The 14,843-nt window shown below is 42.8% G+C and overlaps 1 protein-coding gene across 2 annotated transcripts in view; it reads right to left on the minus strand.

Moving 5' to 3' along the window:
• Positions 1-8,959: 8,959 nt before the first annotated feature.
• AQP9 (aquaporin 9) overlaps positions 8,960-14,843 on the minus strand; it is a 33,151-nt gene continuing 27,267 nt past the window's right edge. Inside the window, exons 5-6 of one of the 2 annotated variants that reach the window (XM_030878817.2) lie at positions 14,066-14,283; positions 8,960-9,134 (exon numbers count right to left, since the gene is read on the minus strand). In XM_030878817.2, the coding sequence (XP_030734677.2) occupies positions 8,960-9,134; positions 14,066-14,283 (393 nt within the window). The remainder of the gene's footprint in view (positions 9,135-14,065; positions 14,284-14,843) is intronic. The other variant, XM_060293565.1, reaches the window with a different exon arrangement.

Consider the following 14,843-nt stretch of genomic DNA (forward strand, 5'->3'; position numbering starts at 1 on the left):
GTCCTTGTTAAACATTTCTTGTATTTTCGCCATTCTATTTCCAAGATTGGAACATCTTTACTATCATTATTACTCTGAATGTTTTCTGCCTATTTCCTGTTCATTTGTTTGGTCTGGTGGGTTTTTACATTGCTCCTTTATCTGCTGTGTATTTCTCTGTCTTCTCATTTTGCTTAACTTACTGTGTTTGGGGTCTCCATTTCGCAGCCTGCAGGTTCGTAGTTCCCATTGTTCTTGGTGTCTGCTCCCAGTGGATAAAGTTGGTTCAGTGGGTTGTGTAGGCTTCCTGTTGGACGGGGCTGCTGCCTGTGTTCTGGTGAATGTGGCTGGATCTTGTCTTTCTGGTGGGCAGGACCACGTCTGGTGGTGTGTTTTGGGGTGTCTGTGAACTCATTATGATTTTATGCAGCCTCTATGCTAATGGGTGGGTTTGTCTTCCTGTCTTGCTAGTTGTTTGTCATAGGGTGTCCAGCACTGTAGCTTGCTGGTCGTTGAGTGGAGCTGGGTCTTAGCGTTGAGATGGAGATATCTGGGAGAGCTTTCGCTGTTTGATGTTACATGAGGCCAAGAGGTCGCTGGTGGACCAATGTCCTGAACTCAGCTCTCCCACCTCAGAGGCTCAGGCCTGACACCTGGCCATAGCACCAAGACACTGTCAGCCAGAAGGCTCAGAAGAAAAGGGAGGAAAAAAAAAAAAAGAAAGAAAGAAAGAAGGAAGGAAGGAAGGAAGGCAGAAAGGAAGGAAAAGAAAGTTTTTGAAATAGAAAAAAATATTAAAAATAAAAAGTAATAAAAAAAAAAGAAAGAAGAGAGCAACCAAACCAAAAAACAAATCCACCAAAATAACAAGCAGTAAAAGCTATACTAAAAAAAAAAAAAAAAAATACAGTCAGAACTCTAGGACGAATGGCAAAAACAGAATTATACAGACAAAATCACACAAAGAAGCATACACATACACACTCACAAAAAGAGAAAAAGAAAAAAATACATATATAAATTAAAAAAGGAAGTGAGCAACCAAATCAATAAACAAATCTACCAGTGATAATAAGCTCTCAATACTAAACTAAGATAAACATAAAACCGGAAACAAATTAGGTGCAGAAAGCCAACCCCAAGTCCACAGTGGCTCCCAGTGTCCACTGCCTCAATTTTGGATGATTCGTTGTCTATTCAGGTATTCCACAGATGCAGGGTACATCAGGTTGATTGTGGAGATTTAATCCACTGCTCCTGAGGCTGCTGGGAGAGATTTCCCTTTCTCTTCTTTATTCGCACAGCTCCCGGGGTTCAGCTTTGGATTTGACCAAATCTGTGCGTGTAGGCCACCTGAGCACATCTGTTCTTTGCTCAGACAGGCTGGGGTTAAAGGAGCAGGTGATTAGGGGGCTCTGGCTCACTCAGGCCGGGGGGAGGGAGGGGTACAGAATGCAGGGTGAGCCTGTGGCGACAGAGGCTGGCATGACGTTGCAACAGCCTGAGGCGTGCCTTGTGTTCTCCCGGGAAAGTTGTCCCTGGATAATGGGACCCTGGCAGTGGTAGGCTGCACGGGCTCCCTGGAGGGGAGGTGTGGAGAGTGACCTGTGCTTGCACACAGGCTTCTTGCTGGCTGCAGCAGCAGCCTTAGCGTCTCATGCCTATCTCTGGGGTCCGTGCTGATAGCTGTGGCTCGCATCCGTCTCTGGAGCTCGTTTAGGCGGTGCTCTGAATCCCCTCTCCTCGTGCCCCCCGAAACAATCGTCTCTTGCCTCTTAGGCAGCTCCAAACTTTTTCCCGGACTCCCTCCCGGCTAGCTGTGGCGCACTAGCTCCCTTCAGGCTGTGTTCGTGCAGCCAACCACAGTCTTCTCCCTGGGATCTGACCTCCGAAGCCTGAGCCTCAGCTCCCAGCCTCCACCCGCCCTGGCGGGTGAGCAATCAAGCCTCTCATGCTGGTGAGTGCTGGTTGGCACCGATCCTCTGTGCAGGAATCTCTCCGCTTTGCCCTCTGCACCCCTGTTGCTGCGCTCTCCTCCACTGCGCCGAAGCTTCCCTGCCGCTCTCCCCCATCTCTGCCAGTGAAGGGGCTTCCTAGTGTGTGGAAACTTTTCCTCCTTCACAGCTCCCTCCCAGAGATGCAGGTCTCGTCCCTATTCTTTTGTCTCTGTTTTTTCTTTTTCCTTTTGCCCTACCCAGGTACATGGGGAGTTTCTTGCCTTTTGGGAAGTCTGAGGTCTTCTGCCAGCGTTCAGTAGGTGTTCTGTAGGATTTGTTCCACATACAGATGTATTTCTGATATATTTGTAGGGAGGAAGGTGATCTCTATGTCTTACTCCTCTGCCATCTTGAAGGTGCCCCCCTGCACATACATTTTAGAACCAGCTTGTAAATTTCTACAAAAAAAGCATGCTGAAACTTTGATGGGAATTTCATTTAATATGTAAATCTTTTTTATTTTTGATAGATTTTTGGATAAATTTGGTAGCTCTATTAGGCAATTAAGTAGTTTGGTTAGCTTCTTTATTGAAGCTAGACTCTGTAATTCATGAACTAAGCATGGCCCTGTGCAAGTTCTTTGCACCTGAGTATATGAAGAAAAGTGTCAAATCTAAGTCAGTCATATGACTTGGATTATTTAAGTGTCAGCAAATTTACTCTCCTAGAGATTTTTCTTCAGCGTTTTTTTATGTTAGGAAAGCAAATATACAGCTGAATTTGTAAATGTGAAATAGTAATAGAATCAGCTGACTCTTACGAAGAGGAAAGTAAATTCCAGGCTCTGTGTTAAATGTTTCACAGGCATTTTCTAAATACTTCCAATAACACATAGAAAGCAAGTGCTAGTATCATTCCCATTTTATGGATAAAGAGGCTGAGGTTTAGAGGGTCACACAGCTATTCAGCGGTGGATCAGAATTCAGTCTGGTTGTCTGTAAAGCCTGACCTCTTGAGAACTAGCCACTCAGCCACCAGCCTGTGACTGCACAGACTCCTTCCATGGTCTTGTTCCAGAGGTCTGTGATTCAGCAACAAAGCATCTATTCCCTGCCCTTGGCCCCAGGCTAAGAGCAGGCTCCTGGATCTCTTCTGCGGTGCATGGTCCTCTTTGCTCCTCGATCCACAGATGTCTTTTTGGCTATAAATATGTCATCTATTAAATTAGAATCTAATTCTCTGTATATCAGCAGATGAGATCTGCCAGCTGAGGGCCATCAGAACCTCCTTTGGTAGAGGTAATTTCCTTCATGCAAAAGTTGGGAAGTATTGTGCCGCTTTTTATTAGCTTTTATTTCTAAAGGTCTGAAGTCATTGGGCAAAAAGTATAAACAAAAACAAACAATAAACAGGAAGTATCAAATAAACACCACTACTCCAGGTAGAGAAGCTTAGGAATTTTTAGGTTTTCACTTCCCTTAATCAGTCACTGTGACTCTCTTGCATAGGGCTGCATGGATGTTAAATATTTGGATTTCTTTCCACAGTGTGTTTTACCTTTTAAAGTATAAGCATTTTATGGAGTGTGCATTTTTGGATGTAACAAAAGTCACTAAAGACCTTTTCTGCAACTCAGGTAAATTCAAGACTTCCTCTCTTTCTAAAAATAATTTCACTCCTGGCAGATGGCTACTTTTAGTAATAGTAGACAAACACATTTTCCTTTTGGTATAAAAATGAAAATATTTTGCAAAAATCTTACAGAAGACTCTGATACAAGGGTACAGAACTGAGGTAAACTTGTGCTACAAACTGAGGTAAACTTGTGCCCCATGTTCTCCTGAACAATTAGACATCAGAGTAAATCCTGTTTTCAGTTTTCACAGATTCCACATTATTAACTGGGGTTGAAGGACAGTCTCACTAGAAATGTGAACTGTGACTAGATATTTGATGATATTAAGAAATTATTGATAATTATTTTTATGTGTGATAATGGTATTTTGTTTTTGTTTCTGTTTTTAAAAAGAATCGTTATCTTTTAGATAAACATATTAAATATCCATGAATACAATTATATCATGTCTGGAATTTGCTTCAAAAAATAATCCTAGGGAGAGTAGTGAGAAACAGAGAAGGGGGTATTGATGAAAGCATGTTGACTATGTGTTGGCAACTGTTGAAGCTGCTGGGGAGTCTGTTATACTATTGTACTAGCATGATACTCTTTCTTACTATGGTATATTTAAAAAATCTTCCATAATAAAAAAAAATGAAGGCAATCCCACTGACTTCTGTTAAAGAGTGGAAAATAAAACTGGATCGTTAAGTATTTGAAAGATAGTTTCTGAAAGATACATGTAACTGAGAATTATTAAACTACAGAGAGTAAGAGAAGAGCTTGTGACCAAATTCTGATTTCCTCACTCTATGTCATCAAACTACAGCACATTAGAATGCCATTAATAATAGTAACAATAGCTGCTGCTACAGCAGCAACAGTTCATATTCATTGAATACATACCTTGAGCCTGGAACTGTTTTAAGAACTTGGCATTGATTATCTCACTATTTTTAGCCCCACTTAATAGATGACTAAACTGAGGCTAAGTAACTCGGCTACTGTCCTAGTAGTAAAATCCTGAGAAACCAGGATTTGAACCCAAAGAGTCTCACTCTACAATCCATTCTTTCATTCATTCTCCAAACACCTATTGAGCAGCTACCATGTTCCAGGCACTGGAGCAGCAGTGGTGAATAAAAGAGCAAAAAGTCCTGCAAGCATGGGGCTTCTATTCCAGTGGGAGGAGCAGACAAAACCCAACATGCTTAATAAGGAATATGTGTGTTTTACTTATTTATTTATTTATGTTTTTAAAATATATTTTTTAAAAATTAATTTTTATTTATTTTTTGGCTACGTTGGGTCTTTGTTGCTGTGTGCAGGCTTTCTTTAGTTGTGGCGAGCGGGGGCTACTCTTCGTTGTGGTGTGCGGGCTTCTCATTGCAGTGGCTTTTCTTGTTCCAGAGCGTGGGCTGTAGGTGCGCAGGCTTCAGCAGTTGTGGCACGTGGGCTCAGTAGTTGTGGCTCGTGGGCTCTAGAGCACAGGCTCAGTAGTTGTGGCTCACTGGCTTAGTTGCTCCGCAGCATGTGAGATCTTCCCAGACCAGGGATCGAACCCATGTCCCCTGCATTGGCAGGTGGATTCTTAACAACTGCTCCACCAGGGAAGTCCAGGAATATGTGTGTTTTAGAGATGGTAGTAAGTGCTGTGGAAAAAGATTAAGAAGGGAAGAGGATAGGGAGCGAAACGGTTGTCAGAAAGACCTGAAAAATGTGGTGACATTTGAGAAGACCTGAGCAGGTGGTATAGGGAATTTCAGGCAGGAGAAACATCAAGTGCAAAGGTCCTGTGGCAGGAGCTTGTGTGGTGGGTTCAAGGATCAGGACAGAGGCTTGTATGGCTGCAGCTGAGGATAGACAAGGAGTACAATAAAGGCAAGACCAGGGAGACCCACATATTACAGGGTCTCTGGAGCTTATGGTGCCCCAGGACCTCCCTGGTTCCTTCTCAGAAGGTCAAGAAGGCCCTTTCCTGCTCAGTGCTTGAGAAGGAGAGAGAAGGGCCAAGATGTGGATGGTCCCCATGGTCTCAGGCCTCAGACCTGGCCTCCAGAGTATCCTCACAACTTCTAGGACTTCCAAGGCTCTCCTCTGTTTCCATCCTTCCTCTTCCCTTGGCCGTGTTTCCTGAGACCCCACAGGCAGGGTGTTGAGGACCACAAGGAGGAAGAGGCTGCAGTATGACTGAGCTCTGGGACACCAGGGGGCGCGCTAGAGCCCAAGATGTTTTTAGCAGACCAGGAAAATGTTTTAGTGTCTTCTAACATGATATAAAACATAATAATATAGTCTAGCTTGCCACCAGTGCAGTCATAAAACATAATTTAAGCAATAAAATTTTCTGTGAGGAAAGGGGCCCATGAGGGCAAACATGCCTAAAGTCTACAAAAGACATAATGTAACCCTGGAGAGGAGATAGAGTCAAACTATGCTTGGACAACATGTCCATCCTCACACAGTTCTGTGGATTCTCTCAGCTAACTCAGTTCACTTATTCATGTTCAGTTTTATGAGGGCCTTCCTTTATTAATCTTGAGACTACGTTTCTTGATAGAGCTACTCCATTTCCAGCAACAAAAAAGAAGTTGGGGCTTGGTGGATCAGTCTGTCTACCTGTCTGTCTGTCTATCTATCTATCTATGTCTATCTGTCTATCTAAATATCATTTATCTATCTATATTTATCTGTCATCAGCTATGTACCTATTTATTTTTATAGAGACTTAGAGAGTCAGTAAACCTGACCAGGTCTACCACTGTTTCTCTCCATATACTGTGATAAGTAAACATGTTGTCTCAGAGAACTTAAATTCTCAGTTTGAGAATTGATAAACAACTTGATATAAAAAATTTCTTTGTGGGTGATATTTGGTAGGTTGAGTAATTCTGTTTAACTTATCTAAATACACTTACCAAGAAGTCTTTGACAAATTACCTGAGATTGAACTAACATCGCTTTTTGTAGGTTCTACACTTGAAACTTTTATAAAAATTTTTAGCAACAACTTGTCCCAAATTCTTTATCAATGGTTTTCAATTGGTGTCCCCCACCACACACACAGAGCTTCTCTTCAGAGACCCTTCAGTGGCTGCGTTGGGGGTGGTGTGTGAGATGATATCACAGGCAGGATGAAACTCACATCCTCTTCCCTGCCCTCTTTCTATTTATAGCAGCTCTGGTTTACTTGTGGATACCATATAACATTTTATTTGAACAATAGGTTCTGTGGCTAAATAAAACTTGTAAACCATTCTCTGTAACTGGAAGTTGTAATTCTTTTTCCATGATGACATTTTTGAACACTGACATACCTTTAAATAAGGCAAGTGTGTGTGTGTGTGTGTGTGTGTGTGTGTGTGTGTGTAAGCAATTTAAAGGAAATAATAGTTTATATCTTAAAGATTGGATTTATAAATGTAACATTTTTACCCCACATATTCTGTTCAACAGCTGAGTGTTAACTTTGGCTCTTAAAGGTTAGAAAAGTCCTACAACCTTTGGCATGCTCTGAGATCTCAACTGGTTGGGGAATCATAGAGAAATTCCGTCTTTGACATTAAAATAAATGCTTCTATTACGTTTTGTGATTGACAAGGAAGAGAGGAGGGAAGATGTTGCAATTCTACCTCCTAAAGAATCTATTTTTTAAAGGTATGTATTTGGCTCTAACTGACTTCTGACACATGTCATTCAACCCTATAGAAATTCTCTTGGATAAGAACCTGACCCAGGCAAACCCACTTGTAAACTGGGGAAGGGGGAGGATTTGAGTGTAAGCACCTTGAACCAGAGGACTTTTTTTTTCCATTTAGAAAAACCTTCCTGGGGTTGATTTCCATAAGTGTACATTTCCTCTTCATAATTCTAGTCATTAATCACCAGGTAGTGTTTAAGAGCACCTGCGTGGATCACAGATTCCACAATCCAACCTGAAAACTCGAATTTGGGATTACTTCTTTCTCTAAGAAGTATAATCCATCCCCCGGGTCTGCCCCTGGCTCATCTGGCATCTCTGCTTTTGAAAGAACTTGGATCAGGGCACAGGATTTCAGTGTCTTCTCTTACTCCTCTCTTCCTGAATCCAGGGTCTCTTAACCTCCGCACTGTAGACATTTGGGTCTGGATACTTCTTTACTGCAGGGGAGGGCTGTCCTGTGCATGGTAGGATGGTTAGCAGCATCTCTGACTTCTACCCACTAGATGCTAGAAATGCTCCTACCCCAGTTGTGACAACCAAAAATGTCCCCAGACATAGCCAGACGTCCCCTTGCAGAGGTAGTAGGTAGGACTGTGAAGGAGCAAACTGTCCCCTACTGAGAACCACTGCTCTCTAATCCCTGAGGATCCCCAAACTGAGAATCCTACCAGGAATTACCCGGTCACCACTAGACATGGTTCTTAAGGATACCCATGTACTTTAACCAGGTCAGTGTTCTCAACACTGGCTGCACATTAGAATCACCTGAGATGTTTACCAATGACCAACTGAGCATTAGCATTTTTTAAAAAGCTCCCCAGAGATCTCAATTTGTAGACAGGACAGACAACCTCTGAACTAAGTGTACTTAGCAATCTTAATACTTATTAAAACTCCAAAATAAAACCTCACCCCAAATTTATTTCAAATAGGAAATGCCAAGTAGTTTCAGAGAAATAAAAAAATCCATATATCAATCTATTACAGTCTATTATAGGCCCCTGGAGACATTCACATGTGCTTTTTGTTTTGTTATCATCACAAAGCAGTTGAGAAACTGGATAACTCTGGGAATTCTGAGCTTTATAACAGTTTGACTGAAGGTGCATCACTCGATGTAGAGCAGTTTCTCTGTTGCTTGTAACTCACAGACTTTTTTGACCAAAGTGACAGGGAGGAGCCTGACCAAGAGGAAATTCCTGGAATGTACAGTGTTAGAATTGGCAGGGAAGGAAGATCAAGACTTAGCAAGACTAAGCGTGGCCTAGGAAGGGAGGCCTCTGATAATGTTCTTCAGCAGATGAAAAGTATGATCTAATGGCTACCTCTTTCCTTTGTTAGTGCTTCAATAACAGTGGGAATAAAACCAGACAGTGGCGGTCTTCGTAACTTAGGATCCAAAAGAATGATGCCCAGAAGGTGTACATGTTCTGGCAGCTGCCAGTCCCACTTCTGGCCGGCCAGGAGGGGCTGGCCAAGGTTTTCATCCAATTACTAATCTTCTGAAAGGCATAGGGTGCATTCAGTGATGTTCAACTTTCCATGTGACCTTAGGCAACTCAACTTCCCTGAGATTTTGTTTTCTTATTTGAAAGATGAGCAGCATGATATTTACCCCAGACAGTGACTATAAGGATTAAATTAGATGATATGTGTGAAAGTGCTTTGTGAAGTGTAAAGCCCAGTAGGTAGCCAATTGTAAACCCGGAGCTGAGCATGCTGTTACATTAGCACATTAAGTTCATGTTTCTCTGGTTTGTCCTCTGGCTGTTCTTCCTCGCAGTCTGGGTTAGGATCCGGGTGGTGGATTTCAATGACAAGAACATAGATGAGGCCTCCAGCCATAGCACCAACAAAAGGGCCCACTACAGGAATCCACCAGAAGTTATTTCCAGCTCTGAAATCAAACAAAGAAATTAGTGATACACCACTTGGCCTTCTTCCTGGTATTACTGCTAGTTATTCACTAACCAGCTAGTCATTTCTCATGCTCATGACTCCCTTTTAAATGAGCAAGAGCTAAGTATAAGGGCACTCACTGTAGCTTGGCAACCATCATCCTAGATTTTGCAGTATACCTGATTTCAGATGATCTATTCCATTGTCCTATTAGTACTTGTGAGAGAAATGTCCCATTTATTTTCCTTTCAGAAAATATAGTCCCCGAACCCATGGCTACAATTGAGGGCATTTAGGTAAAGTTCAGGTTGATTATTCGGGAGTTGCCTTCCCCTCATCCTGAAATAATGAGTCCTGGGGATTGCGAATGGTTGGGAGATGTGGAGAGATTCCTGGACATGATTGGTATATGAGGGCACTTACAAAATAAACAATCAGGAAACATTTGTCAATAAGTGAATTAAAAAAAATCAAAGGTAGAGATATGAATTACCTACTAAATATATTGAATTCAGTACTTATATTTTGAGGTCACAGCTTACTTAAACTTACTCTCTGATAGGGACTTTCTGCCATGTTTCCCTCTCCCCTCCAGAAATCCTCAATGTCAGCACATTGTATTGGAGGTATAGTTCTGAGAGAAAGCAGGTGCCTTTGCGAATTGTCACCGTCTCTTTTGGAGATAGAAAATCCACTTAAATAATTCCGTAGAAAGGACCATGAGTGGTCAGAAGCAAGTAAAACTATACAATTTGTTGTTTAAGGATATGTACGTTTGAGATAAAACTTTTTAAAAGCAGGATAATTATGAACAAAAAATTCAGAGTAATGCAGAGGAGGCAGAGGAAACAAGAGGAACACAACTACGCATGGGAATTTCACAATGTTCTATTTGGGGGAAGGATTCATGGCTGCTATTTTTAGTTTTATTCCTAACAACTATACATATTTCCATGGGACCTTTTTTTTGTATCAGTTTTTTATTAGAAAGGGTAATAAAGGAAATAAGCACAAAACAGGGGGGCCTGTCCTAGAATTCATGAGATTTAGTTCTAATCTCAGGAGGGTCCAGATGGTCTTTGGGCAAAGTCTCCTCATCTCTGAGCTTCATTCTTCCATCTGAACAGTGGTCCCTTCCACCTGCATCATCCAAGCACTCTCTTAGATCCTGAATCTTAGATCATCAATGCAGGCTCACAATAAGATAATAAGTCTTAGAGCATAAACGCAGGCTCCGGGGAAGAGCACCGTCATTAAGCACAGTGGCCAGCAGATGTCACTCTTACTGCACTGGAACGAGGTCACTGCATTCAGCTGTTCTCACAGCGCCCTTTCCCATGCCTCCAAATCCAGGTGGAATTTTCTTTGAGAGGCACCTGAGCTTTAAAGAGCTAGGAGCCTTCTCTTCAGGTAAGCACATGAAGCAAGTTTAAGCCACCTTATTTGGTCCATCACTTCCTTTCTTCCATCACTGGTTTGTGGCACATCTCTTACTGTCATTTAACAGATTAGGGTCCAAGATATCTGCCAGCACACATGTCCTCCTTTCACTGGCTGGACCCTCTTGAGCTGGATGTGTTGCACCAGGGTCACAAGGCTTAAATGGAGGAGCTCTGATACGGTTCCCTGCCTGGCCTCACAGGTAAACAAGGTTATTTGCACACTGTGATTTGGGGGATGCCAGAAATATGTCTGTGTTAATTGCTTACGGTACCATCATGAGGGATTCATTCCTTTGGTTAAACTATTTTAAAAATTAACAATACCCCTGAGATCCTTCATCCACTAAGTTATCAACACTTTAAAGTGAATTAGTGAAGACCACTCGCTTACATCCTAATACTTAAGGGAAAAGCAAGAGTCAGCCAGGGTCTGTCTTGCCCTTGTCAGACCTGCTGGAGCCCCACTCCCGCTGTCATCCTCACTCCGTGCCATACAGGGGCAAGTGAGGATCCAAGGCAGTCTCGGTTTTATCTGAGACCTTGGGTGTGGATCCAAACTAGAAAGTCCCCTGAGATGCTTAGCTTGGATGTAGAACCCTGAAAGGATGGGGCACTTTAGGGACACTTTGGAGTCCTGTTATCCCTCAGCGGTTTCCTTGGGAACTTTTTGGTTGAGGATTATCAGTTAGTCTAGCTATTTCCTAACTGGTTTCTGCCCCCTCTACTCATCTTTAATCTGTTCTATATAATAATGTCGGATCAATTTTGCTAAATTGAAGTTCTAAACGTGTCAAACTTCTGCCCTAAATCTTTTGTTGCTTCCTATAACCTACAGAAGAGGGAGCAGCAAAAACCCCAAAGTCTCATTCTGGGAATCTAGGTCCTCTAAGGGTCTGAAACAATTGCCCTTCCAAGCTTCTTCATGCACCCTTCCAACTAAACTAGATCATGTGTTATTTTAACATTCTGTCTTGGGATACAGAATCCTCTCTGCCTGAAATATCCTCTCTGTCTGCTGTTTAAGCATGTCCAAATACTACAAAATGCCCCTACTTCCACCCCCATAATTCTCAAATTTGGAGCTACAAACCTTCTCTCAACTCTTGGAGTTAATTAGTCAAATCTCTTTAATGGCACTTGACAGCTCCAACCTGTGTAAGAGCCTATGCTCACTACTCTGAAATAGAATGTAAATAAAGCAGTGAAGGGCAACAACGGTGAGGGGCATCTTTAGCACAGGGCCTTGAATAAGAAATCAGGTAGCTGCATGGATGAATGAATGCATGAATGAGGGGAAAAGACCCTGATGCTAACAAGGGACATGGTGCTCAGAGTTTGGCATTAGGTGATTTCAGCATTCTCCCACAGACATGGTCTCCTGCCATATACTCAACAAAGCAAAGAAAAGAGGCAAGATCTCTACCTCTTTAGAACCACCATCACTCTTAGAACTTTGGGTGAATCACCAAGCAGGGCTCAAACAGAGGTCACATCACTGTGGAGCACCTTTGTTCTCGGGGTCTGTGTGAAGCTCACAGAGGTGTCTTGATGGTAGGGGCAGTGGTCTCCTGGAGTGAACCTCAGGAAATTGGGATTAAAGGAAACTCATGGGCCAATTCTGGGCTTTGGAAATAAGGAGATCTTTAACGTATGCTTTTGACAGTACATGGGAAGAATACAAATGATCTTCCTAGTTGGCATTTTGTTCAACCTTTTCACGTTCTAGTATGATCATTCTGGAAGAGAGCTCCTCAACTGTGGCACTCTTAGCGTATTTGGCTGAATAATTCTTAGTTGTGGCGATCTGTCCTGGATACTGTAAGATGCTTAGCAGTATCCCTCTACTGGCCTCTACCCACTAGATGCTGGTGACAACATCTGCCCCCACCCTCCCCAGCTGTGACAACCCAAAGTGTCTCCAGGCATTGCCAAATGTCCCTGAGGGCAATATCACCTCTGGCTGAGAACCACTGCTCTATAAATTCACTGCATTGTTCGTTTCTTAAAGATAGGGAATGTTTCTTGATTCTTTTTTATCCCTCATCTCCTAGGATATGTGTGTCACATAGCATTTATCCATACTTTTATTCAATAGCTTTTATTGAGGCTTTCTATGTGCCAGACCACATCCTAGTCACAGCAGACACAGCAGTGAAAACATGGTCAAGGTCTCTGTCCTCATGATGCTTACGCTATAGCAGCTCTAATGCTGTCTGTGGTGGTTATCAGAATGGTGTCAGTGATTTCAGTAGCTTGTGTTTCATGATGGTGGAGGCAACCCAAACTCTTAAATGAATTCATCACTTGTGTACAGCTATATATAGGTCAGCATTAGGGACACTCAAGTGTTTTGTTCCCACAGCAGACATTAAAGTAAAATTTGCTCACACATGTTTTCCCTGCTTCTCTTTCTCCATGTTAGAGCCCTGTTTCCTGGGGAACAAAGGTGGGTGCCTTTCCCAGAGAGAGATGTGATGAGTGGTTGGGGACTGGCCACCATGACTTTAGGGGGGGACGGTGGGAAGGAATTAACGGGAAAAGTTTGTCCTGGGAGCTTGGTACCAGCAGTTGGCATGTTTCATCAGCACATTCTGAGGTGTAAGGCACGGGGTCTTGCCACTTCCTGTGCACAGGCTCTCTTTGATGCCTGTTCCGCTAGGAATTTCTTATGCTTCAAGAATTCAGGGACCAGTGATTAGGACTCCGCGCTCTCACTGCCGAGAGCAAGGGTTTGATCTCTGATTGGGGAACTAAGACCCCGCAAGCCACATGGCATGGCCAAAGAAAAAGAAAAAAAGAATAAGCTCAGCGCTCACTTCTTCTGTGGTGCCTCCCCCAGCTTCCCCGGGTAGAGGTAGCCACTCCCTCATCTGTGTTCCCTTAGCACTTTGTTTCAGGGGTTACCAGAGCACTTGTTACATTGCTCAAGGCCAGTGTCTTATCTGATTTTGAAATTTCCTTGCCTAGCACAGTGACCACAGCATAAGTGGTGATTAAGGTAGATCTGTTGAATGAAGCGAAGCTAGCATGGTCTCCTAGAAAGAGCCCTATAGTAGTATCAGAAGATAGAAATTCTACCCCTTTGTCACAAAGTGAATACGTAGACAAGTTCTACATCCAAAATAGTCACATAAAGCCATATACCAGTTGAGAAATCATTATTATATATGACAAACCTATCTCTTTGAAACTATCTAGAGCCTCTCTATCTTTCTCTGTCTCTCTGTCCCTCTCTGTCTCTTATTATGTCTCTGTGTCTATCTCTTTGTCTCCCTCCCCCTTCTCTCTCTCTCTCTCTTTCCTACACACACACACACACACACACCCCGTATCATAAATCACCAGTGAAACGTTCCACACTTATTATGAGGATGCGCTTAACCTCACCCTCCCATCTGCACTCTTGCATCTCCAGGTCAAAGCACAGCCGTCCCCATTGAGGCACAGTGTGAATCTTCCTCCCTCCTCCCTGACCGTTGTTACTTACGTGAAGACCTCAAACCCCCAACCTGCCAAGGCAGTGAAAAGTCTGGGACTCAGGTCTCGAGCTGGGTTCATGGCACAGCCACTGTTCATTCCCAGAGAGGAAGAAATGACAACAATCAGGAAGCCAATGACAATGGGCTGTAGGCCTTTGGGGACTCCCAAGTTTCTTGAGTCAAAAATGGCAAAGATGACAATGAGGAGAAACATGGTGGCCACTACCTGGGGGAGGGAGAAAATATACAAGGGATTTAGCTTATATTCTTCCCCCTTGCCCACCTCAAAATTCACCCACTCTCATTAAAAACAAACCTAGTAATAAGTAACGTATGCTGGTTGAGCACTCTGTGCCAGACCCTTATCGCAGCAATCCTAGACATGGGTGCTGATATCATTCTCCTTTACAGATTAGTTACCTGCCCAAGGTGACACAGTCAGTGACAGGCAGGTGTGGATCCAGAGAGTTCAGCTCTAGAGACTGTTATCTTTACTACACTATCCTGCTGAGCTACTACCAGCTAAATGGAGAGCAAGCTACAGGCTGGAAAAATGAACAAAGGGGCTCATTCAAAGTGGTGAGAAAAGCAATGTGAGACATCAATAGATGAATGGGCAAAGGAAATGGAAAGAAAATTCATAAAAGAAAAATAGATTTAAGAAACAAGAGGGAAAAACTGATTCACAATGAAAAAAAGTGCAAACAATACCAAGTGTTAGGGAACTGATACCACTTCTCTCAGGCTTTCCTAATTAAACTAAGCACATACTACACTTTTGAAAGG

The sequence above is a fragment of the Globicephala melas genome, chromosome 2, assembly GCF_963455315.2.
Source record: "Globicephala melas chromosome 2, mGloMel1.2, whole genome shotgun sequence".
NCBI lineage: Eukaryota > Metazoa > Chordata > Mammalia > Artiodactyla > Delphinidae > Globicephala > Globicephala melas.